The 26,191-nt window shown below is 44.8% G+C and overlaps 1 protein-coding gene across 2 annotated transcripts in view; it reads left to right on the top strand.

The window, feature by feature from the left end:
* The window catches only part of LOC124222577 (cholecystokinin receptor type A), a 42,872-nt gene that overhangs the window by 15,354 nt on the left and 1,327 nt on the right, over positions 1–26,191 (top strand). Inside the window, exons 3-10 of one of the 2 annotated variants that reach the window (XM_069136840.1) lie at positions 14,523–14,637; positions 20,056–20,253; positions 21,122–21,298; positions 22,280–22,533; positions 22,824–23,054; positions 23,174–23,412; positions 23,698–23,840; positions 25,439–25,978. In XM_069136840.1, coding sequence (XP_068992941.1) covers positions 14,523–14,637; positions 20,056–20,253; positions 21,122–21,298; positions 22,280–22,533; positions 22,824–23,054; positions 23,174–23,412; positions 23,698–23,840; positions 25,439–25,470 — 1,389 coding nt within the window. In that variant the 3' untranslated portion in view covers positions 25,471–25,978. Of the gene's footprint in view, positions 1–14,522; positions 14,638–20,055; positions 20,254–21,121; positions 21,299–22,279; positions 22,534–22,823; positions 23,055–23,173; positions 23,413–23,697; positions 23,841–25,435; positions 25,979–26,191 lie in introns of both variants that reach the window. The other variant, XM_069136839.1, reaches the window with a different exon arrangement.

The raw sequence follows: 26,191 nt of genomic DNA, 5'->3' as shown, positions 1-26,191 counted from the left end.
TTTAAGTTTATTCGTACCGAAATTGGCGTCACATTCTTCTCTCGTTAAAATATCTCCAGAAGAATAATCCAAGATTCTTTCTACCGTAGACGTATAAGGTGTATATTACACAGGTAATTGCCTGTAATTCAAAAGAAATTTATACCGAGAGAATTGATACTGTTATAAAAATATTTCAGGCAGGAAATTAACTTGTACGAGAACATGCACAAAGACGTGACAAAGACGACGGAACTCGGCTGTGAAACAATATGCATAAAATGCATAAAATCCTCTCGATCCGAGGACAATGCACGAGAGTCCGTTTCAAAAATGGTCGTCAGACGTCGTCGGTTTCCGCTCGGATGGTTTCCTTGACGTTGACGACCTTTCCGTTTATTCTCGGCTCGTTTGTCCCAAAACGTAAGTTGGAGGACCCAGGACAGGACATTGAGCCAGAGTAACGCCCGGTTGCAGACCCAGACGCATCTCGTCGGGGTGAAAATGCGAAAGAAACGTCCTGCCATGCCGCATATATTTCACATATCTCACGCGCGATTTATCGCCACAGAGATACGGCAGCGCGAGACGGCCGCTATTTACGACCGTTTTCCGACGCGCGGTGGCAAATTTTTTATTTTATTGTTCGTTGTTTTTTTTTTCGGCAAAATGATAATATGAAAAAAAAAAAAACAGAGAAGAAGACGAAAGGAAAAGAAGACGAAGAAATTGCCGCGAACATCACTCGATCGGTTCTTTCAATTTGAAAACGGCTATTTCACTCTACTACGGGACAATTTGTCCACCGCGGGAAAATTATAGGAAACTGCCTTGTATCGCCGTTGCAACGCAGTCTCCGGGTTGTAACTCCTCCGAAGTACACGCCGATAAATTGCGAACGACGCAGCGAAGCTTTCCGTACAACGGAGTTCCGTCAGAGTCTAGACTCGAGATACCCAACGAAGCAACAAGTTCCAGGCTCTGCGGTTTTGCACGCCGCGACTGCAGGGGTGGTTCTGGCAAACAGGAAAATCGCGGAAACTCCTTCGAGTCCGAGATAAGAGCTTCGGATAGAGGGAAATCTCACGAGCGAGCTTTGAATTTTGTTCGTATATTGCGTGGGGATGCAGCAGCAGTAATTGTGCACACGGACGTTGTTGTTATATATTTTTTTTCACACGATACTCGAAGCTCCGATTCACAATGTAGGAGAAATTTTTCCACACGTGCCGTCGAAAATGTCGAACAAATACTTTTGTGTTTTATTTGAATTATTGTTCTGTTTTTTGTTTCTTCGTTTCCGTTCGAGGATTGATAACAACGGCGCAAGAGAAACGAGCAAACGAGAATCAAACAAACAAACAGACCTGCGGGGAGCAAATAATTGAACACTCAAATTGCAAGATTCGCCTATAAGTAATTGGAGCGGCGGCAGGCACACCCAAGTGGGTACCTTACCTTATGTACCTGAACGCACGAACAACTCCGGAAGAAAGTTCGCCCGGTGGATTTCCCTTGATAAATAATAAAATTTTCCTCAACTGCCCGTAGCCCGGATTCCCTTATTCTCTCCCCCGCCGTTTTTCCCCTCGATGAAAGGGGCGGGGATTTCAAGACGGGGATTTTATCAGAGTGAGAAATGATCGAGTCGCCGGCATAAGAACTTGTGCAGAGAGAGAATAAAGCTCCGAAAGGAAGAAAATTCATCCCGCACTTCATTTGGAGGGAAATTTTTTTTTCCGTTTCATTTTTTTTTTTTTACCGTTTTTCCTCCGTCCTCTTCTACTTTTTGTTTTTTCTTCGATCCGTTCATTGAAAGGGACGTGGTAACAAAAACCCAGAAGGACACTGGGATTCGGTACGTGCGTAATCGGTAATTTCACACCTATCGTCGCGATTTCTCCAACAATCGCTGCGGGACAACGCGACGCGATCATCCCGATTTTTCTTCTCTTTTTTTAATGTTTTTTTCTTTTTGTTTTTTCTTTTTTTTTTTTGACAAGATCCCCCAGTTTCTCGAATCGGACGTTTGTTCCCCGGCTTCCCGCGGGAGCATCGAACGAGGGTCTTGCGCACCCCTCAATCCAGCTGCTAATAAAGTCCGAGCGGAAATAGCCCGAGGTGTCCTACTGCGGTTGCAGGATCTCTGAGAGTTGGAACGAGGAACGATCATTCGGAAGTCCCGTTGGGATGGAGTAAAGTCAGGCTGCTCGCCTCGGATGGATCTTCATTCCGTGAAACTTTCACGGAAGTTGCAAGAACCGCGGATACCGAGGACGTGCCGAGCTTTGTTTTCAAACTACTCTATCGACGAAACGATTCCCGGAAATCATGAGACCAAATTCGGGGCAAACGGAACGGTAATTCCAAGTACGGAGAAAATGATCGGACGTTTATTCGCGCAAGTAGATCTACTCGTGATCGCTGCGATTTATGGAAGTAACGCAATATTTATCCATCTTTATGCCCTGATCTAGCATCCGTGCCTCAAAAAAATCGCGTTTCGTCCAATGTAGAAAAATTTTCAATTCGATTTCCTCAATATTCTTCGCCTTTTCAACGACAGTTCCGACGTATTTCCGTCTGATCGAAAGTCTCTTTGAGTTCCGGGCGCTCTCCGGACGGTATAAAATCTTACGTGTGGAAAATTTAAGTGCGGAGACAGGTAATCGGAATTGTACTGTAAGACGAGACAGATGAGAAAGGAGTGTCGGGTCAAACTTCGCTCCGTTTCGCTTTGATCTTACCGCTGTCTGAAGTTTGTTTTTCAATTTCGGATTGTCCCGCTCCGTAATCTCGAGACGTAACCCTGTCTGTAACAAATATCCCTGAACCCTGTCGGATAGACTGCAAGAGGGTTTGTTCGGCGGCGCTTGAGTACTGGGCAAGGAAATTAGAAAGGGGTAACAGTTGGGAACAAGGGTAGGAAGAACTCGTTGAGGGAATCGACGCGTCGCCCGAAGGAACGTGTGACAGCGATATTTCAAACCCTCCAAACACCCTCCGCCCCTGAGGGAATATTTTTTTCATGCCTGACTGCAGAGTCAAAGTCGAGAGGCGTAGATAAGCGCTTGACACATCGGCGATACGATGATAAAAGTTGGGGAAGTGGGAAGGGGGTGAAAAATAACAGAATATAAATTAAAAAAAAAAAAAAAAACAAGGAAAATCGCGATAATCGAATAATCTCGGCGCGCGGTGACGTATGATTATTATTATTATTATTATAACCAAATATGTGTATATATATATATATATATATATATATGCATACGAACGCGTGTGTATAAATTTGAGGAACGACAAGGCGGAAGATCAAGTCAGTCGGTGTACAAGCGTCCCCAATTTTATTTTTCCTCACTTACACTGCACCTTGTGCAGGGTGAGAATTTTCCCTCTGGGAAATATACTCACTATCTATACATAGATACACCTACCTTGCGTACAGTATACGTACACGTATGCATATACATATACATATACATATACATATACATATACATATACATATATATATATATATATATATATATATATATATATATATATATATACATGCATACACGAATTCGGCGATAAAGAGAGCTTGGGAAGAAACGGCGAGAGGGGAATGGCGGAGTGGCCGGGTAGGCATATCGTTTGCATAATATCCACCGGTGCATATTTCCTTCCAACATTTTGTCATTTCTGATGAAATTTTTGCCCCGGCCATAATGTGGGAGGATGTCGCGGGCGGGCGGGGAGGCGGTGAGGCGGAGGGTAAATCTTACGCTTAAAATTTAATAAAACGGGGAGAGACACGGTTCTCGTGATTGCGGGTATACAGTCGCTCTTTCGCTCTCCCCCCCCCCCCCCCCCCCCCCCCGCCCTTCCTACCCTTATTCACCCCCTAATGTCCCCCCATTCCGGGTCTAGGGTAACGACGAGCCCCCTCCCCCCCGGCCGCTTAACGATTTCTCCAATTCTGCGTTAAACTGTCGGGGAATTGGCGTTGTATCGCGAAGGACGCGTCTCGTGGCTGTGCACACGGATACAAAGGGCACGCCGCCACCGGCCCGTTTCCCTCCAGGGTCATTTGTTTCCTCAGACATTCCGACCCGAGTATCTTGCACCGTGTATACCCCGTCCGGAGTCTATAGCACGGCGCAAACGTCACACAGAACAAATTATCCCAGGGGATTATCTCCGCCTAGTTTACACCCTCGTCTTCATCCCCTTCAACTCTGGATATTACATTTACCTGATTTTTTTCTAACTGCCCTTTGGTCGATTTTTACCTGGTATACAATCGGAGAGGAATAAAAATTTTATTTTATTACCGCGTCTATCGAATTTCGAGGTTTTTTTTTTTTAAGTAGTGGAGAAAAAAATTTTCACATTTTAAACGATGATAGCTTAGGTATATCGATTCTATATCGTTTTAAAATTGTTAAAGAATATAGTTTGTTCCTTTCGGTCTCACTACAGATTTAATTACTCAATGCGTTGTACTGAAAATGTATTACATTTTTTTTATGAAATTTCTACCGATGTCAATTCTCATTAACGAATAGCACCTTTGAAATGAAACTATTGAGGAGAAACTCAACGAAGTAAGCCACCCTCGAATAAAATAGAACGAATCTGCTAGATTTTTGGAATAAAAAAATAACATTTAATTTTGGATTCTTTATCCATTTAAAATTTAACCGAAAGTATTGATTTTCAACTCGTCGATCTTCAACAAATTTGCATCTGATTTCAAGTGAATTCAAAGTTCAACGTTTGACAATTTCGTTGAACACTTGACGTTATGGAATGTTTGACAACATATCCTTCGCGTGACAAGATGAATTTCGAATGTGCGAAAGCTGTTCGATAATTTACCAGATGCACCGAAGCTAGACGAAATATGCTTGAAATTAATATTCCACTTACTTACGGTATGCGAGGTAATATACCTAGAACAAGCCCACCAGAGGAGAAAATCGATGGCTGCTCTTTCCTCAGGAAATTATGCATTTAAATTGTAAGCTATTCTATTGATCGAAAAGAGTAGCTGCTTTAATAAAATTTCAGGAGTATAATCCACCTATCCTCTCAGCAATTCGCATTTGAATTTCATCGTGGGATAAATTTTATTTTAAAGCTAGTCCATTTCGTTTTGTTTCTGGGATAAAAATTGCGAATTAAATTTATCGAACCCTTGCGGTGTCTAAATTTTATCTACTTATTATTTCCCGGCTTCGTTTGCATTTCGCGAGAGACTTACAGACGAAACTGGACCGTGGTTTAGAATTCCGATGCTCGGGGGTTGGACAAACTGGCAGCAGGAAAAGAGGACGTACAACCGGCGAGAGGAAGAGGTGGATTTAGGAATGCTGGAAGCTGTTTTAGCGCAAATTCACAAAGTCTCACGTAGTCGGTATACTCCCAGGTATCTCTAGAATCTCACGTGCAAGCTATAAATTACGAAGTGGATATCCGATAGGAAATCCAGAGCTCGGACGAAAGGCGAAGGGGCTGAACGCGGATCGAGAAACGGCGGCGAGTTTTCTGCTGCAGAAGATCCGATGCCTACGGAAAAATTTCTGATAAGACGTTTGGATTTATGAAAATCAAATTCGTCGTAACCCGAGAGAATCACTTTCGAGGGTACTTTTTTATTTTCTTCTTTATTTAATTCTACCTAACGTGAAATTTTTCGGATACTCTTTCGACAGCGCTTGCACCATTTTCCGGCAGTTCAATTTTCGTTTTTTCATAATTTCGTCCAAAACGATATATTTTTTTTTTCACGGTTAAGCTTTACGAGGGAAAGAAAAAAAATGAAATAATCAATTAAGTAAGAAGAGAGAGAGAGAGAGAGAGAGAAGAAACGGCCGACTCGAGGTGCGTACAGAATTTTTTTTCACCTCAGCTTCTTATACTTTCCTTTTTTTTCCACTTTTATTCCTTGTTCGCAATTGCTTCTCCTTCGTCTCAGAGGGGACGGCGGAGGGTTGGGAAAATAAACCGAGGCCTGGTGGATCGACAGAAAGGACAAACGACGAGCGGTGGATTACAAAGCCGGTGTTAATTAGCGGCGAGTTTTTCAATTACGGTTTTTTTCAGCCAACTTTTTCGCCCCCTCGCGTTGTTAACACCTCTCTTCGCACGTAGTTAGAGAATCCGTTTTTTCTTCTCTTCTCGTTCAGGAAAACGAGACAAGAGGGGAAAAATAATTAGTTATAGAGACGAAAAGTAAGGAAGAACGAGACGGAACGTTGCCTACGTTAAAATGGGGAAACAACGCCGCATGTGCGGGAGTCACGAATAGCGGACGGTTAGGGGTAATAAATTTCAACCCTGAGACATAAGAAAGGTAGTTAATAATTCTCCCGTTGCACGCTCTAAGAATTGCCTCGTAAATAACGACGAAAGTTGCATCGCGTCGCAATTACGTCCCATATGCTAAGCGATTCTGCAGAGCGGGCACGACGGACTTTTTCCTACGACTATACGTATATCCCATAAAAATTTTCCCCAGCGAGCTCCGGGATAGATGCATGGATTAATCCTTCTTCCCTTTTCGCCGGACAATTTCCGGTCGGATTCCTCCGCGACGCATCAATCTCTCGATTACAATGCCGAGAAGAAATATACTCGATTTCCGTCGATTTTCACCGCGCCGCGCCGCACGATTTAATGGAAAGATATAATTTACTCGGTAATTTATTTATAAATTATCCGCTCAGACTTATTATATTATACCGTGAGATAAGCAGCCGTGCTCCGATGTTGCGCTTTTGACGATAAAAGCTCTTGCAGACGCGTGCTTGCAGAGTCGAGGGAATATACATACAGAGGGGTATTTGGCCCGCATTTCGCTCTCAGCGCGACTTATCTCGCAGCAAATCCCAGTGCAGTTCTCGGGAAAGTTTGAAAAGGCAACTGTATAATACACGATACAATTTCCATTGACGATGAGCAAGGGATGAAGACCCGGGACCGACTGCATCCGTGTGTAAAATAATAATAACAACAACAACAACAACAATAATAATAATAATAATAATAACAACGCTAGCGTGGAAGTAGAGACGCTAGGTGAATAGGAAATTTTTTCCCTAGAGCGAAACGAGGTGCAAGACTTTGATATTTAGTGCGAACGGTGCACGCGTTAAAAAAAACCGGAAATTAAATTTAAGGAAAAATCGAGTCGACGGACGATTTTTTGGGGATGGTAAAATTTGATTCAACCACCGAAAACTTCTTAGATACGTGTATGCTTGTGAAAATGCCGACGAAATTTTCGCCGGTGTTGTGATACGAGGAGGGGCAAGAAACGTTGAAGACAAATCCGGGGCGAAAGAAGATTAAACAAGCGGGTGGAAAAGAAAAGCTGCAGAGATTGGGAAAAGACAAGTGGTATAAATTCGTTCACACGGCTCATTAGGCCGGGCCGTGTCGTGTCACAAGCACGAAACACGCGGGCACGCAGACACGAAAACACCGATACACCCAAGGCACCATCAGGATCAGCTTATACCGAGGATTCTGCGGAGGCCGGGAGAAAAAGAATAAAGAAAAATAGACGAATATACGTGCCGCTGCGCTGCGGGAGATCGCACCAACTTGTGTAACAGATTGCCACCGCAAATACGCGAAAAAGCTCCGGCTGATTCATGTCTTTGGCTTCCTCCAAACGAGGTCAGCTACGAAGCGATCCTGTTGCTGACAATAAGCCTCGACCGGGATCTTATCTCATCGTCGGATGCAGACAATCGCGACTGTTGTTGTTATCATCATCGTCATCGCTATTATCCTTATTATTTTTACCATCGCAACTGTCATTATTCGCATTAGTATTACTACCTCAACCCTCGTCTTATATACGGAGTTGGGGCTGAAAACTCAAAGTCGTCTTACCGCACACGCCAGGCTCAAGAGGCGGGCGTTGTTTTTTGTCCCCATGTTTTTGCTACAGCGAGGTGAAACTGTGCTAGACAAATTTTCATCAAAGAAATTTCCCCGGGTTAACTGTAATTTTTTTGCTTCAGCATTCCGCGTTACGTTCCTCGTGTAGTATTCGAAATTTTCGAGTTATTTAAAAGAAAATTGCGATATTGAAAACGTTGTGTTACTCACGTATTTCAACAGCGCGAATATGCTGAAATTTTCGTACGAAATCGAAGAAATAAAGTAAATCATCCTTACAATACTGTTTGTTTTTTTCTTTTCGCATATTACAGGTATACGCGAACTTCGATCACTTTCGCACGTGTGGCTAACAACATTTATGACGTCGATCCTTTCGTTTGGTCTATAACGGTAATAAAAATAAAAATAATAATAATAATAATAATACGAACGCGATACCGAAAGGATATAGGAATGATATCAATGCATTTTCAGAAGCCGGATCGAACCGTGGTCATTGAGGGGATTTTCCCGGGTGGCCGTATAAAAAACGCGAGAGGAAAGTAGTCGCTGGAATGGGACATAAAAGGGGTTGCCGACCGGGGGGCGGGGGGGGGCTGAAAAGGTGATAAATTTCAGGGATTTTCGGTAAGGAACAGGAGGATGGGGTGGGGGTTGCGGGACCCGGTTATTTCGGCAGGTTGTATGTGACTCTCAGAAGCTCCGAAATGTTCCGAAGAACCGTGTCGGAGGATAAGAGGGTAGGGGGGTGGTGGTGGTGGTGGGACGGCAGCTTTGTTGCCCCATTCGCGATAAGGCAAAACAGCCGAGTTTTGCGTATCATTATTGCAGTTATAATTAATCGCGAGATGGGTACAAATAGAAGCCGGCACACACCAGGCAGAAACGCAAAGGAGATGAGATACTCCGGGTCCTGCGAGATAAGACTTAATTACACATGTACGCGTGTGTGTATATGCACACATATACATACACACATATACACATATATATATATATCCGAATATATATATATATATATATATGTATATATTCCGCAACGGGGCAGAGACTCGCATTCACCGGTTTGTCTGGGACTCCGGGCCTCTTTATAGGCTTCGCCGAAAGTGTCGTTTAGTTGAACCGCGGGGCGCCGGCCGAGGCGAAGCTTAGATAGCGAGCGAGGGTCGACCTGAGAGCAGCCAACTGCTTTTCTGACACGTCTCGATGGCGCGTATACGGCTCAAGATACACCCGACGGATTCGACTCACCTTATATAATACCTACTTGGGGCGGAAAAAATATTCCTAGCGTTACCCGCGTTCGCACCCCCCACCCTTGCACAGTTGTTTTTTTTTTTTTTCCTTTCTCCCATCGTTCCAGCCTACTCTGCGCGATTCGATCACGAACGGATGAAAGTCATTTATCGGATACACCGCCGTTCCCTTATCATAGCCAGGCTAGGTATTACGAAAGCCCCGGGCTGATTACATTACGTTTCTCTTCATGTTGTAGGTAGGTATTAGGTATTTACATGTTCGCCAGAATTATGGAGAAAGAATTTCATACCGGCTTATACGTGGATAGGGAATGGATGTTTAAAGATCAGACGTCTTGGTCCATTTGTATCGTCTGAGAAACGTTTTTTTTTTTTTTTTTTTTTTAATTTCTTTATTTTATTTTATTTTTTTTTTTTCCATACGAACACTCGCCGTTTCTTTTTTCCGCAACGCCAATTTCGCGACTCAAGGATTACGATTATAAGCTTTCACACCGTGTCAATATATTTCACGCTAAGTATACTTATCGACGAATACTTCACCTTTCAAAGGTGGTTAACACCCCGTTTTTCTGCCTCTCGATGTTTTCAGCTGCTCTTATTTCTTTACAAACTTTTTAAGGCGGAGGCAAAGTTAGAAGAAATACGGTACGCGTCCCGAAATTAGAAAACGGTGTACTTGATACACGAAGGAAATCGATGATTCGAGACGAAGATTGCAAGTGGCTTCGTATCACTTTTTATTCAAGAGGCTTGCCCGCTCCATCAATCATTCATTTTTTGTTTGATATCTCTTTCAGCGTTTCTGCGATAGGATTACGGAGTATTCTTACAGCGGGATTGTGTCGCGAAGCAAATAGTACAAATTGAACAAACTAAGAGAGAGAGAGAGAGAGAGAGACAGAATTATATTACCGACTAGACGAAACTCGATTAGCGAGTCGGACTTATCAATCCGTCATGAATTTCTGCTATTCAAAGATCGTATATACCTACCGTACGATGAATTAATCATTTTTTTGCACAAGCTCAGAGTTGTACGGGAGCTTGCAACGATAAACAGAATTGGAAGTTAATTCCCGAGAACCCGTAGGGATTTTTTCGCCTTCCCTTCCCTCGGCACAAATCCGTCCGGCATGCTGTCACGTCCGAGAAATAACCCACGGTAACTGTATATTGGCTCGAAAGTCAACTTCGGGAGTGAGAGAATGAATTTTCACCCGGTGCTGGGGAGCCATATCTTCTCATATACTTAACAGGGGTTGCCCCGGGGCCAAAAGTGGATATCGAAAGCACCATTGTCGGAACGGAGGGCGGAGGGAGTGAAGAGAATAGAAGGAAAAAATGAAAATCCCACCGACGTGGAGAGTCTGCAAGGAATTATGTGGGTAGGCGCCTTCGGTTTCTCCGTAATTTATGAAAGCCTGTTTATAAGGCTTGGAAGGTATTCTACATACTTATACACATAAAATAAGCATACCGAAACAAATACCCGTATTTTTTCTGCGGATATAAAAACATCGCAAAGGAGTTTCGTCGCTCATCATCATATACATATACAATTATACATAATATGTATATATATATATATATATTGCGTAATATGCCCAACAAAAAAATTAAACCAGCCATCCTGTGATCTTCTTGTACTACATCGGGTTGAATTTATATATTCAAATATTGCGTCAAGACAAAAGAATTTCTTACTTCATTGAAAATCCTCACACCGGGAATATCGCGGATTCCGACAGAAACGTGCGTTGTTTCTCTTTTTTTTTTGTTATTTGTTTTTTCTTTTCGCAATCAACAGTCCATTTTATACTTATTACGATCGTACGCGTGCCGGTGAAACAAAGACACGGACGTGGATCACATCGATTATGGAATGAAAATGTTCAAAAGGGTTGGTGAGAGTGAATTTATGCTTTACGAATCGCATAACTTGGGTTTACATGCGTATGACTCAATTGTCTGAATTTTCATATTTATTATTTCAAACAATTCGATTGAGTAGCGTATTTAAATTTCGAATTTGCCTCCGTTGAAAATTTCGCGTTTTCCAGCCTTCGCTTTGTCATTATCATTCCGTTATAAGTCCCGCATGAAATCCTAACGAAATTCGCGGATTATCCGTCGATCTCGATGATAAATTAACCGAAGATTAGTTTCTTTCAGTCTCTTTTTATTTTCATTCATTTTTTACCCGAGAACAACGGAATCGCTAATCATACACGAGAGTGATTCAGGTTTTGCAACTCCTCCGCGAGGTTAATAAATCTCTCGGAAGATAAGGAATGCGTTAGTAGGAACAGAATCGCGGGGTTTTACATTGCGGATTATTGATAGCGAAAAAGAAGCTATATCAGCGGTTAAGAAACAGAGAACAATGGATCTCCGACGGCGTCGCAGTCATCGGCGTCACTTTTGTTCACAAGTTGAACAATCATCGTACCATCTATCTCTTTCGTTCCATCTTACCGCACGAATATCCAGTAATTTCTGTGTCTTCCCATTTCTTTCGCGCGTTAAGAATGGGCTGTTTTCTTGTCGTTACCTTTCTCCCTTCGCTTTGCCCGCAATCGATGCAAGCCTGTAAGCATCGTCCCTCCGGCGAGGTTAAATCGCAGGTTTTAAGGTCTTGCTATGAAATCCTGATAGATTAGAGGATTCCGTTTTTGGGGAATCCGGTTAAGCGTTACGGTCAATCCTTAGAGCCCAGTTTATAGGCTGCCCGCTCCCGTTATATCGTCATAAAACAACCGCCTCTGTACCCTTCCGGCAAACCGGTGTGGATATTTTTCAATTTCCGCGCAACGAATGTAACCCGTGCAGCGGAAAGACGTTAATACGTCTCAAAGCGAGGAGAAAAGGCAAACTCCTCGAATAATATCCGGATATTCGTCAACTGTACCGAAATCCATCCCTTCTCACGCCATCTCGGATCAAAGGGATTTATACAGGAATCGATGATAAGGAGCCGGAAACCGGATGTCAGCCGCAGCTTTCAGAAACTCGAAGGCAGAATAGAATACTGAATAAATGTAAAGAACAGCGATTGTTCCCGTCAAAGCGAATAAACAAGAATGAATAAAACATGTAACATATTTTCCCGTAACTACCCTGAAGATTGTTTGCACAGTGGAAAAACTCCCGGTTCGTACGACTCGTGAAAACTTAAAAATCAGTGAACAAAGTAAATACGTGATCAGACCTGGAAACGGTTGATCTGCAATTCACTGAAATTATCTTCGCCCTTGAATACAAAAAATTCGATAATTTTTGCGTCCGTCCGTCAAGATTCCGTTTGATTGACTCGATTTTCGCAGACTTGGAACCGTCGTTTTCATAATTCGCAATTCTGTCTGAGGTTTTCCTCGCGTTGACTGCGCTACTGTTACTCGATCCTGCCATTCGTCTCTCTCGGTGAAATTCTCACAGAGCTCCCGAGTCGAGGGTGCTTAATCGGTCGGGGTTAGATACGCGGATTGGAGACCCGGGACTCGAGAATCCTTTCGCCCCTCGCCCTTTCCAGAGATTTGAAACCTCGAATCAACGTCTGGCTCAACTGTTCAATTAACTCGTACTCGGGATATCACCCGCATGCGCTGTTCACGCGTACAATCATGAAGCCAAACGAGGATCGGAGGGTGGCGAATATCAAATTTGCAGGAGTAATGAGGGTTTTGGTCTCAAAGGTTTCGCGCTTGCATATTCAATTCCTCCGACATGTCGTGCGTCTCCTTTATTTTCTCTTCACTCAAAGTATCAAACGGACGTTTCGTTTCGTGATTGAAAATTGATCGGGGACGGAACGTTTGATTTACTTCTCTCAAATTTACGTCAAAAATTTTCCACTTGCATTGACTGATATCGCGAAACCCTTTTTACGCGTAACACCTTACTCAAGCACTGTACATTTTTATGCGGTAGTCAAATCGCCCGGTAGATTACGTCGAGCAATCTTGTTTATCCGGGTTACACGAGGTTTAATGAAATTTCAACAATTCCCGCAGAGTTGTCTACAATATACACAGCTTTTGCTGTTCATTTACGACGATCGCTAGCCGAGTGCATTGCGCTAAGCGATAAAACGGTAGACTGACTGAGACCTTGGCTATATTTTACAAGTGTCAGGCAGTAAAACTGCAGACTGTCGTTACAATAATGCACTAGCAGTCGTTATTCCCTGCTCGTAAGATTGCAGCGAGACTGTCGTCGCTTTTTCGTAATCTTTCCTACAGGGTACAGTCTTGTTACCATCAGTTCCAATTAACGGTTATAATTGCGACATTTTACCAATTTCCCATCGGTACTTTAATTAGATTCCGCCCGAGTCTGATGCCTGCGGGTAAAATCACCTAGTTGTTGAATTAAATCAACATCTTTCGAGCTGAAATCGTTTACGGCCAAAATTTTGCTAGAATTTACCGCAGACGGCGGGGGGAAAAAAACCCTATAAAATAAACCAAACAGAAAGAAAAATATTTAGAGAAAAGATGCGTCGCGATCTTTCGGGAGACGGAAGACGATTTCCTCGAGCGAATTTCCACCCAGGTGGAAACTTAACGACGTTAGGAAATTCGCGTTCAAGGCTCCGATTCATTGGGAGCAAAGGGCCGTGACTTGGAGCAAGTTATTACCTCGTAATTAGATTAGTTCGAGTCCTAACTTCCGGCAATCATTACGCCATTGCTGTTTCAGACCGGGAACCAAGTCGACTAACAATAATCCCTAGTCGATCCGCATGAAGTGCGGTAAGGTCGTAGGCCCGCTAAACTATTAAGGAGGATATAATTATATCCTGATAATTTGAGGCGCTTCAAAAGTCTTCCTCCCCGCTCGCGGATACGGAGAAACAGTTAAGCCGGGTTTGTTTATAACGTGCTTAGAGATGACGAGGGTCGTCGGTAATTTCCAGCCCGATCAAGTTAAAGCGTCGAGCTTTATCCGTCTGCAAAGCGACATGATCGACGTACAGCGATCGGTGTAAAAGTGGGAATTGTTCGATGGGGTGAGGGGAGGAGGTAGGGGGGGGGGGGCTGGGTTTATTTATTTTTAATCTCATCCCTCGTAAAAGCAAACGATAGCCGGGTTAGACGCCAGACGCGTACCGGCGAAGAATTTTAAAGGGCACGTTCGGTAATTCTCCTTGTCAGGGGGTTGTAAAACGAGCCGTGCGATCGGCGCGGCTCATTTCGCATTCCGTTAAACTTAGAAATGCGTCTTCTCCATATCCCAGGGGTTCCAAAGCTCGATGGTGAGGAACGAGAGCCGCGGGACGTCGCGACGTCTCCTTTGCGTACGCATACGCGTACAACGTACGGCAGTAAGTGAAAAATTGGACATTTTCAATCACGTGAAAAGTTCATGTTCTGTTCGCAGGCTCTATCAGACCTGCTGCTCGGTGTCTTTTGTATTCCGTTCACTCTCCTGGGACAAATGCTCAAGAATTTCGTATTTGGTACGACGATGTGCAGGCTGATACCATACTTCCAAGGTAAGATGACACGTATTGTAAGCACGCAAACACGCCCACACACCCAGGCAAACCTAGATGCCATCTGTTTACACGCACTCTGGGCTCTATTCAACTTTATTCATTTCACGTTCGTTTCGCCATGCGGCCGCGCACCTTCGCCACCCCGCCACTCATGCTCTCGTGGCCATAGATTAAATTAGACAACTTTCTTAATTGCCACGGCGACGTCCCGGCTTACGTTCCCTTCACCCCCCTCTTCCTACGCATACCGCGATCCCTTTTCTCTCCGGTAATTGTGACCCGTCTGTTTGTCAGCGTAGAATCCTTTTGTTCAACGGAGACGAGAGATTTGGCTTAACAACTTTTCGCTACCTTATACGTCCTTCAGGGATATATCATCATTTTACAGCTTTGCAACACCCCGGCTCCTCCCCTGATCCGTCTACAGGTTGCGTGGATTACGGCGAAAACAAATTGTCTGAAATAACGCGCTGCATCCGACGTGAAATTTTTAGACAAATTTCGTGGATCGGGAATATAGCTTGTAATAGTTGTTCGGTTGAAAGAAAAAAAAAAAAAAAGAAAAAGAGAAGAATTTTGTTACTCATGGATACGAAGTAATTTATTCGTACTTTTTTCTTCATTTTTATTTTTTCAAGTCTTGAAATTCATGGTGCGATTGATTGAGTGAAAAGATTCTCAGAAAGTTTCCGAATCCAAATTTTTGCGATGGAATATATTTCTTCTCTCTTTCTTTCCTGTGTCGTATCTAGAATAACGTCGAGGCGTTAATATCGATTGATCGTTGTTGCTCCGAAAGATGAGTGCAGAAGTACGGACGGTTGGGGTTTAAGAAATATTCACCGTGGTAGTAAATTTTCACTGCGGAGTAGTTCGAGCTGTAGCAGGGTGCTAAAAATTGAAGGTAAAATTGAAGACGGACGATTTATGAGACAGCGTAGACCGAGGACGGGGGACGAAAGGGGTGACGGAGGCCATAGCGTCGTCTGCGTTTTATTTGCAAGAGGATCAAGTAGCACTCAGAAAAGTAGTGGAACCCTCGATCACTCCTCCGGCTTACGTATACGTGTATATATATACACACACACGCACACACACACGTACACTAATACTCGAGGAGTAATATAACTATCGCCGAGCTGCGGATGCCGGGGAGAAAAATGCGATGTAGGTATGACGAAGAGGTGGAAACCGGAATGCTCGAATAAGCTGCGACGTAACGCGTTTCATTGAGACGCCTAGACGGACAAATTGGAGAGAGAGCTCGCAGAGTCGGGGGTCGAAGAGCGGAGACAATTCGAAAGATTTAGGGGCGTCTTTTCCCAGCGGCGTCTTATCGCGGCCAAGTAAGGGGGTGTAAAACAAAAAAAAAAAAAACAAAAAAACAAAAAAAAAAAAAAGAAGAAGAAGGATCCCGCGGATCGCTGGGCGGCTGTGCATAGCCACGCGGTCGTTAATGTAACCGTGATTAATCCCGACTCGGAGCTTCGCGTCAAGCGCTAGGCGGTGAGCGTTATTCCCCGGTTGGTAATTTGCATGAATTCGGTTGGATCCGTTCGCCGTAACGTCGTCGAGATTCGTGGAGAATTTGTATGAAAATCGCGGGAATCGAGGACCGGAAGTCGACTGAGGCTCGACGGATGAATCGTGGGGGATCCATATGGATCGATCTTCCTTTATCGGAAGGACGAACGAAGCCACGCGCTGTCCGCGTTATACATGCGCGTTCAAATTCCGCAAATTAATTTTCTTCGACGGCACGCGTCCCTCTTGTTATTAAGTTTGCGAAAGGGATGAAGAAATCCCCGCTGACCCAGTTTCGTCCTCAGCTGTTCGCCGTTCCTCCGGATCGCGTCTGTTACAACCCTCGCACTTCGTACACTTTGCCGCTCGATTCTGCCCGACAATGAGACGATTACTCGACAATTCCGACTGATTGCCGAACTCTGGGAATCCCTTTGAAAGTCCGGTTTTATCGCGAAGCGAACCTACGCCGAAAGTCGGCCATATCCCCCATCGATCTCCGACCGTTCACCCCTTGTATACCATTATCTGTATCCACCTCTCGGATTTTCCAACTTTTACGAGTTTGCACAAAAGTGACGTAATTCGCAATCCTCGGTATCTGCTGCTGGTAGGCCGTAAACCCGGAGCGTCTCGTCGTGACGTTTCACCAAAAGAAAAGATGAAAGAAAGAGGGGAAAAAAGAATTTTTTTTTTTTTTTTAATTCGAACTCGAGAAACGTCTCTCGACGTTCAAATTTCGAATCATGTCCGAGGGCTTGAAGATGAAGGGTGGAAATAAAACAAAAGAAAACGAAAAAAGTCATTCTCACCGTGAGATAATTTTTGAAGAGAGTCGAGACACCCCCCGCCCCCTCCTTTATTCACGATTTCCCTGCGGAGAGTCGGGTTTCGCTTCAATTATGAAACGATGTTATTCCACGCAGGACGTACGGGGAAAATTGAGACATGATTCTACACGAGTATACCTATATATATATATACACATGTATCCTTCGATTCGTATAGGTACGTTTTCGCGAAAGAGAGCTGACTTCTTCGTCTTTCCGTCGCGAAAGTTGAAGAAGTTGCGAGAGTCGGAAGGGCGAAGGGTAGGGGCTGCCTGGACGAAGAGGTCTCTAATAAAGCCTTGAAAGTTAAGAGACCAAACCCGTCGAAAGAAACTTTTTATTATCTTACAAGTAGGTAGTTTATAGGGCACGTGCAGCCTTTCAAAAAATTATGACTTCTAAATCATCGCCGCAACAGCTTTCCGCCGTCGTTTCGTAAATTCCAAAGTTTCCGCGTGGGATGTATACCTATAGCTAGTAGGATGTACGTAGGTATGTCAAGGCAGAAGTGCGTTATGCGTATATATATATATATATATATATATATATATATATATAAGGTAATTAATTAGACGCGCGTAAAGAAAGTTTAATTCTCAAGAACGAGAACGGGAAAAACTTCCTCTCGCCGGCTGTGCAAATCTCCGGATTAGGCGATGAAATCTCACCGAGCCGTGCCGCCTAAAAGATTTCGTCAAGACGGGTAATTCGGAGGACGATCAACCCTCGCCCCTACGGCAGGAAATGCACCGAACGGATTGCGATTTTCCGCGTACTTGCCCGTCGCGAGGATGACTTCCGAGATTGTCCCGAGGGGAGGTAACGACGTCTCGGCATCGGGGTGGACGCCGACTGCTCGGTTCCGAAGGACCCGGTGAAACTGGATGCGAGAGACGCGGGTCGGCGCTATCTTAACGATACCCCAGCCAACAGTTCGGCCGAGGGAGGCGGCGGATGAATTCCGCAGACTCCGCAGAGAGAGACTTGAATATCTCTTGAAAACTCGGGCCGTTTTGCCCCTGAGAAAAAGGAAATTTAGAACGGGAAGGTAGAGAGAGAGAGAGAGCGGGAGAGAGAGCGAGAGAGAGAGAGAGAGAGAGAGAGAGAGAGAGAGAGAGAGAGAGAGAGAGAGAGAGAGAGAGAGAGAGAGGAACTGCACGGAGACGGAGGATCCACGCGGCTGGGGGTGGTTTTTGCGGAAAGCCGCGCAGTTAGTTTTTGCCTCCGACTACAACGTCGAGCCGTGAAACGGGATGAAAACGGTGCGGGAAAGTGACAGCGACAAGGTGAAGGGGCTCCGAGAATTACGAGGCGGCGGGCATGACAACGGGGAAAAAACGAAGCAACAGGGATCGGGGAGGGAAAAGTGGGCGGAAAAAAACGCTGGCAAAAAATGTTGTGCGCTCGTTCCACCCTCCGGTTCTCCGCGATTTACCCTCCGATGATACCCCCTGACCACCCACAGGCAGAAATTCCCCGGTACAACGCGGCATTAATTATGTAATCGTTCTGTTCGACGTCGATTTTCCAGAACCATCGTCGATCCTACCGTCGGGTGCCTACCAATCAAAGATCAGCTGACACTGGAGTTGCGCTTGACATCGAATATATTACGCATCCTGTACGTTGGGATGGGAATTATTCGCGTATAAGCTAGCTGGTCTTGTACCTATGAAGGTACATTAATTTTCCCTGCCCGGTGGCTCGTGCAAAGCGTGCAAGGCTCTCGAGTCTGCCAAGTTATCCGTGCAGTGTTACCGCGGCTCGCGGTAATTTCCTCTGGCGTGTTAAATGTCCCGCGGATATGCCACCGCGTTATTTCGCTGCCTTGAAAACCAAGCGCCTCGCAAATCGGTTGACAAATTTTCGAGGGAAACAACCCCACGCGCTGCTGGGATCACTAGGCGAGTGAATTCCCTGCGTTTCAAGATAACGTAGGTACAACAACGTCGTTTGTTTTCTTGTTTTTTTTTTTTAATATTCTTTCTCTCTCGCATCAATTTCTCGCTATTACTTGTATTCGGAGAAAAGAATAATTGTTTCATTATAATCACGTTTAGAAAATTAGGATCATCTGAATTTTCGCTACGTTTTGATAGCTTTGAAAAAGTTACTTTGTCTTCGTAGGGCCGGCATTTTTCTCTTGAAATTCGATGTTTTTTAGAGGAATTATTTATTTATATCAATAGTCAATACGTCCAGTGGCATTCCCGAGTTACCCGCTGGATCCAAACGGAACCAGACCAGCCATCAAAGGTTAAATCAGCCGAGTCTTTTCCGAGCTCGTATTTGCGAGAATGATATTCTCGGTAGTTTCATATTTGTGCAAATAACAGGAAAAGCGGAAAATTCAACGACTGATCCTTGCAGCGAAATCGATGTTCCCTGTTTATTATTCTTTCCGTTATACCTGCCGTGGTTTTCTCGTATTCCACTTTTTATCCCGCATCAAAGTTTTTCGCGAATCGTGTAAAACGGAGAATATATTTTCATTTGTCGTGATATCGTATCCTTCACTGCAGCTTTGCACTGGGATTAAACTTTTTCCGCGTATCCGTTATTCACCGGCCGCAGGTCGCGATAAAAAGGTCATCGAGAAATCTCCGAGATTTCTCGTGTCCGACCAAACACGGATCTCGACTACTTCGAAACATAGGATCGCATTCTACTTAATTTTTAAACTTTGTCGATCAATTATTTTACATTTGTAGTTTATTGTTAAATAATATTATTCAATGAAAGTGATTTAAATACAACACTGAAGTTTGTTTAGTTGTTATTTACAACAAACGTTTGAGAAAATACGTAGTTTTTCTCAAAATTCAAAGTATCGTCCTGGTTTCTACAAAAGCAAACTATATCGATTAAAATAATACAAAATAAAATTAATTAAAAAAATGAATATAAATGAAAGTTCGACATTTAGAACCCAGACTCGAAACTCTTACAGACCGGTGTAATCATTATAATGGCGGAGCGTGTAACTTGAGAGAAATGCTCTTATCCTTGTGTTCCTCGTTAAACTTGGTGACCCTAATCTCTGGTTTTGGTCTCGTTGCAGCTGTTTCAGTTTCGGTGAGCGTATGGACTCTGGTCGCGATATCCCTGGAGAGATATTTCGCAATTTGCAGACCGCTCAAGTCGCGCCGTTGGCAAACGCGGTGTCACGCCTGTAAGATGATCGCGGTTGTCTGGGCGGCAAGTCTCGTCTGGAACGCTCCTATCCTGGTAGTTTCGAGCCTGAAGGATATCAGCGGCGGTAAGGATCGGCCCAACTTCTCTTCGTCCCCTTCCCGCCGTTTCATTCAATTTTCCCAACGACTTTATACACGTGTTTCGCGAATTTTCCGCAGCGCCGGTTCGTTTCTCGCACAATACGAGCGTTTGCAAAAAGCTGCCGTAGGTATAACCGTGTTTATGACAGTGTAATCCTGGGAAGCCTGGCGTCCATTCGAACGGCGATAAATTTTCCCTTTTTTCACTTCCCCCTTTCCCTGTTTTTTCTCTCCATCTCTCACTCCCTGTATCTTCTGTCGCGTTTTCGTTGCGGCATGACCACCGGCGCAGTGACATTTCGCGATAATTTTTGTGGAATTATTAAATGGGTATTCCGTTCCTCGCTCCCCGAGGAATCGCGCTGTTTCTCTATCTCTCTTCGAGCGAGTCCCGTAGGTGAGGTAGATTTAGGAACCGCCCCGAGGGAGGCCTCGGGTGCCAGTGAAAATGGAAGAGAAAATAAGAAGGGATAGAGATGAGAATACGAAGAAAGGGAAACGGACGTGAGAGCATAATACGATAGAACATTCATCCCCTTCTCATTCCTTGCTCGTAATTTTATATCTCTTCGCGAATACGTAATTGTCGTTGAAAATTTAAGGGGACGGGAAATTTAAAAGGTCGCAAAACATTTTTTTTTCACACCCGCTTTATATCCCCGCAAAACGTCGCGAATAACGTTGTGTTATGCGTTTATTTTTTATACGGTTTACACTCGTTTCTCGGTTTTGATAAAATAATGAAAAAATTTTTCTAACGCGGGTCGGATAACCGTTATACTCTGAAAATTAATGATGTTGGTACTCGCAAAAGTTTCTACCATAATTATAAAAACGGACTTCATATTTCAGGTCGACAAAAATGCAGAGAAGACTGGCCGAGCATCGCCGCGGAAAGAGCGTTCAATATATTTCTGGACGTGATACTCTTGATCATACCTCTGATAATGATGACGCTCGCGTATTCGCTGATTGTAACGAAGTTGCGACGACGCGAAATTCAGCACAGCTCAAGCTGCCAGAGACAAGGTGAGTATACGAGCTTTGCGATGCGTGCGTTTTTGCCAAAACTTTTTCACTCCGTTCACTTTATCGCCCGATCTATATACTCCCTCTCGCGAGTAACATTCAGAGAAGTACAAACTAGCTCATTCTCGAACTCCGGAACTTCCGCTATTCGAGACGTCAAACTCTCGCTGAACTTGCGTTCTTCCGCGGTGAAACTTTTCATAAAACCGCCATATAAAATCCGACTTTTCACTCGCAAATCCGTAACACGTATATGCATATCGTTTCCAGTTCTTTCCGCATATCCGGTTATTCTTTACGCGAGAAGAAAATAACTTTTCTCACGATATATACTTTCCAGCAGCGCGATTCGCTCGTCGTCGAGGTATCTTACTCTCGTTCTTATTGCGAGAAAAGTGTGTCTTATTATTCCATTGATACTTCACTGACGTGGACAACGTTTTAAGAAAATTTTTCCGTCAATCCAAATCACGACAATTTTCGAATAATTTGAAATTTAATATCCGAACGAATAATGCGCCATTCGCGAGGACGGAGCCGATATTCGGCGATAAGAATCCCTTTCTCGGATCAAATTTTTCTCTAATCGCGACCATTTTCCGCCCCCTCATTTTCGTCACGGGGTCCGTCCGCTTTTTTCTTAACCTTACGGGCGTTCATTGGGATTAACGAGCGACCTCTCGGGCCGGGAAAAGGTTGAACCCAGACGCGCCTTGATCTTGAGACTTTACGACAGGGGCTCGCGGCGACCTTCGAGACCTCGATAATTACCGCAACCCGATCGTCCCGATCAGCGTTTATAAACCGACCGGCGAACGATGATGAGATTGACGAAATTTATCGGCCCATCGAAGCAGCCGGGCTTGGAAGTTGAATAAGTAGGGGATATTAAATCAGGGGTAACGATCGAGGCAAAAGTGGAGTTTATTTACGAGACTTATCGAGTTCCTGATTAAAAACCGTTTCGGCGATCTTCTCCAGTCCAGCGGACGAGCTCATCGGCCACGGTGAACGGAACCTGCCGGCCCAATTTCTGCAACGAGACCAACAGCGCCAAGGTGATCGTCACATCCCTCAGACAGCACAGATCTCTCTCGTCCTCCGAGTACCTGCAAGGAGTCCGAAGGACGACGTCGCAAGGAGCCCTGGCCCAGGATGGGGCGTCAAGGAAGCCTCGACAAGTGACGTCACGGCGAAGAGCCGAGGCGGTGAAGCTCTGGCTAATGAGAGGCATGGTTCGTGTCCTTTTTCTTTCTCCATCCGGCACCTTTGACGACGGTACTCAAGGGCGCTTAAGATTCAAAGGAGCCGGGACTCCCCGAGGACTCGATTGAAATTTTTATCTCGGACAAAAGTTCGTCGTTGTGAAAATCCTCGCAAAGTGCCAATTTCTGAATCAATAACTCGAGGGTCGATCGTCTCTGACCTTTGACTGCGGTATAACAAATACGACGCCTGACGCTGTTAATTCGCGAGTTGCGAATACGCGAGGAAAAAGCGTCGATCTTCACTCACGCATTTTCAGGTGCAGATACCAAGCTCTGGAACTCCGAGGGTCGTCGCCTGCAGAAGCAGGAGCGGAACGGCGCTGTCCTCCTCAACCCACCATCGCGACAAGGGGATCCAGATCGAGTCCGAGAACGCCGAGGAGTCGGAGAATTCCGTCGGCGAGGAGCATCACGACACCACCTACACCTTTAGCAGACACGCGATACGCAGCAACTACATGGACAAGAGCATCGAGGCCAAGAAGAAGGTGAGTGCGGTGGACCGTCTGTAACCGGAAGTCTAGAACTGAGTGCACCAACAGTCGGACGAGGTTCGTTTAACGCCCTCCGCACGACCGAATCAAGTCCTTTTTTCCTCCCGCCGCAGGTGATCGTGATGCTCTGCGTGGTGATGCTGACGTTCTTCCTCTGCTGGACGCCGCTCTACGTGGTTCACACGTGGTACCTCTTCGCCCCGAACATGGTCTACAAGATCGTCGGACGGACTGGAATCAGCCTGATCCAACTACTGGCCTACTGGTCGAGCTGCTGCAACCCGTTCATATACTGCTACATGAACCGTAACTTCAGACAGGCGGTGAAGAGCGTGTCCTACGAATGTTGGAGGTAGGAGGACGGAAATAGGAGACCAATTACCCCAGGAATCAAACGTATAAACTCTTGTTATAAGACGCCCCTTCGGTGCACCCTTTATCGCCCCGACCAGAGGTGATCTTGGGGGTAAAGGGAGCTTGTCGAATCGAGATTAGGAGCCTGGCCGGGTTTTAATTAGCTGCTCGACCCTCCCGCGTTCCGATCCGTTTATCCCCCCCCCCCCTCCCCCTCCCACTTTCCACCCCCGATTAAACCACGAGCCACGAATCACGGGGAATGGTAATTTTGTTCGTTTAGCGCTTACTGCGGATGCGGAAACGAAACTATCGGGGGTTCTGGAAGCGCCGTGCGCAACGGACCGCATCACGGGGCCAACAGCGAGGTGAGCGGTAACGACTCTACAATTTACCTGGGGCGGGCATCCATCATGGCGAGAACCGGTACGTGCCCCTCTTTTCATCTTATGAATATCCGTCTCATTAATTTCGGATACTATTTCGAGCCCTCTGCTTGACGCAGACCTCCTGGAAGTTAATCCGCACCGTCGAAACATCGCGAATTCTTGACGAGAATCTATTCCTAGGATGTTTCCCAGCATCTCGCTCCCCGCAGTGCGACACGGTGTAATTACGATAAACAGGAATTCGGTTACACGAGCACGGAAGTCGCACTATGAGTGCTAATTAACGCGAGTTCACCTTCGCTTCGCGAGGGTGACGAGGGTTGTACACGTTATTACATATCTTTACTCCGATATTCCGACGAAACTTTTCCGGCGTAGGTATAGCTCTGGGTTCGCTTTCCAACTAGTGGAATTCCGCGCGCAGTTCAAACGACACGCGTTACAAACAGTAATATCAGTAACAACGCGTCCGGATTTCTGTCAAGTTGACGTAAAATACGAAATTCTCGTTTTGCAGGGGAAAATTGTAGACTCGTACAACACGAGGGTGGGGTTTGTTAGATCGCCGTGAAAGGCTGCAACAGAAGTGGGTGTTCAACTATTTTTCTCACTTTAAGAGGAACAATTTTTTTTTTTTTTTTCTTTTTTTGTTTGTATTTCTCTTTAGAATATTCACCGATTTATTTTATTATCAATCTATGAACGAAACTTATAGAAGATACTCGAATTATATACCAAAGATCAGATGTCGATTAGTTGATTCTTTCGACGTTACTCTACTACGGTTCGTTCTATTCTCAAGCCTGTATTTCAGAAATTGACCGAAACGCTTCAATTATTTGCCATATCGGCTTCGTTAACCATTCGACTTTACAACATTGCCCCGACATTGGTTATGATCAAAAATGGTAACGTCGGATATCATAATGAAAAAAAGAGAACACCTCTTCCACAGGCGAATTAGGATAGAAAATAGTTGTTTTCTGAATGAAATGAATCATCTTAGAGTGAAATCGAGCGAGTTTACTAGATTTTTAACAATCTTGAAGCGACGTTTGAAACAAAGTATCGGTAAAAGAATTATTAATATTGCATTAGTAGTTCTTTCGAAATTGATTTCCAAAAATTAACCTGTTTCAACTCTCGTCACAGTAGATAATAACGGCCTTTGAATAAACACTTTGAAAGCACGTAAAAAAAGTTCACGTCGATAAGAAATAAGAAAAATACGGATCAGTTCAATATAAAAACGAAACGATGAACACCTACTTCGATTTCATCCTCTTACGGTGTTCCAACCCATCGATTCGGGTTGGGGTGAAAAACTAGAATGGCGGATTGATAAGAGGACCAAAGTATAGAATTTTCAAAGACTTGGAAATGTAATCCAAGCATAGAAAATTGAAAGTACAGAAAGGTTGAAACATGAATTCCGTATTCCGATCCTGTAATTGTTTTACTTCTCCACGCTTCAGCTTGCCACGTGTTAAAATTCTATAAATTAAGCTTACCGCTTTTGTAAAAAACTCCACATCGAGGCCGTTCTATTTTTTGATTTTTCTATATTTTCACCCCCACCCGTCGATTTCGGGCGCCTCGTGCTCGCCGGTATGCCTGTTATACCTGTTCCAGAAGTAGTCCTCCTCGAAGCGGAGGATCGTGTTTAGCAGCGGCTGCGGGTCGAACGGATTCCAAGAATCAACGGGAAGCGGGGGCGCCTCGATAGTCCTCCTCGGCGGCAGCGGAAACCCGAGTTCATCGCCCGGAACGGCAGCCAATCAGAAAGTCGGAACCGCCGGAAGTCTTGGCTCGCCATTGGTCTGCGCCGACGGCGAAGCGGACGGTTTTCTGGTCCGGATTTCCTGGCGACCGCCGCCTGGGCCTGGTCCAGGATCGACCCCGTCGACCATCTCAGGCCAGGGTCAGAATAGCCTGAACATGCAGTGTCAGTACCTACCGAACCAGCAGACCTCGATCTCGGGCCAAAGAAGTCCGAGCTATTATTTTTCCGCTCTGCATCTCTGCTCGTCGGGCGGTTCCTGTTCCGGGGATGATTCGAGGGTCCTTTACGATTGATTGTGAGGGAGGCGCGGAAACGAGGGATGAAAACGCATCGGGGGACTGGACACGTCGCACTTTGATGCGCTGCCAGGACTGTGGATGCGCAGAGTTCAGGTGAATTTTACAGAATTCGATCAGCATATGTACCAGGGTGGTCCTTAATGGGTTTGTTTTTTAATTTTCACTCTCCCAAGGGCTTGAACGATTTCAGATTGATCAAAAATAAATTACCCGAAAATTTCACCTCTTTGTGTCAATTTCAAGATAGTCCGGTTTGTGATCGAAGTATCTCGTAGAAATAACGTGGGAAAAACTTTTTTTATTTTT

The sequence above is a fragment of the Neodiprion pinetum genome, chromosome 6 (genome assembly GCF_021155775.2).
Source record: "Neodiprion pinetum isolate iyNeoPine1 chromosome 6, iyNeoPine1.2, whole genome shotgun sequence".
Taxonomy (NCBI): domain Eukaryota; kingdom Metazoa; phylum Arthropoda; class Insecta; order Hymenoptera; family Diprionidae; genus Neodiprion; species Neodiprion pinetum.
Note: the sequence above shows the minus strand (reverse complement) of the source record. Positions and strands in the feature narration are given on the sequence as shown.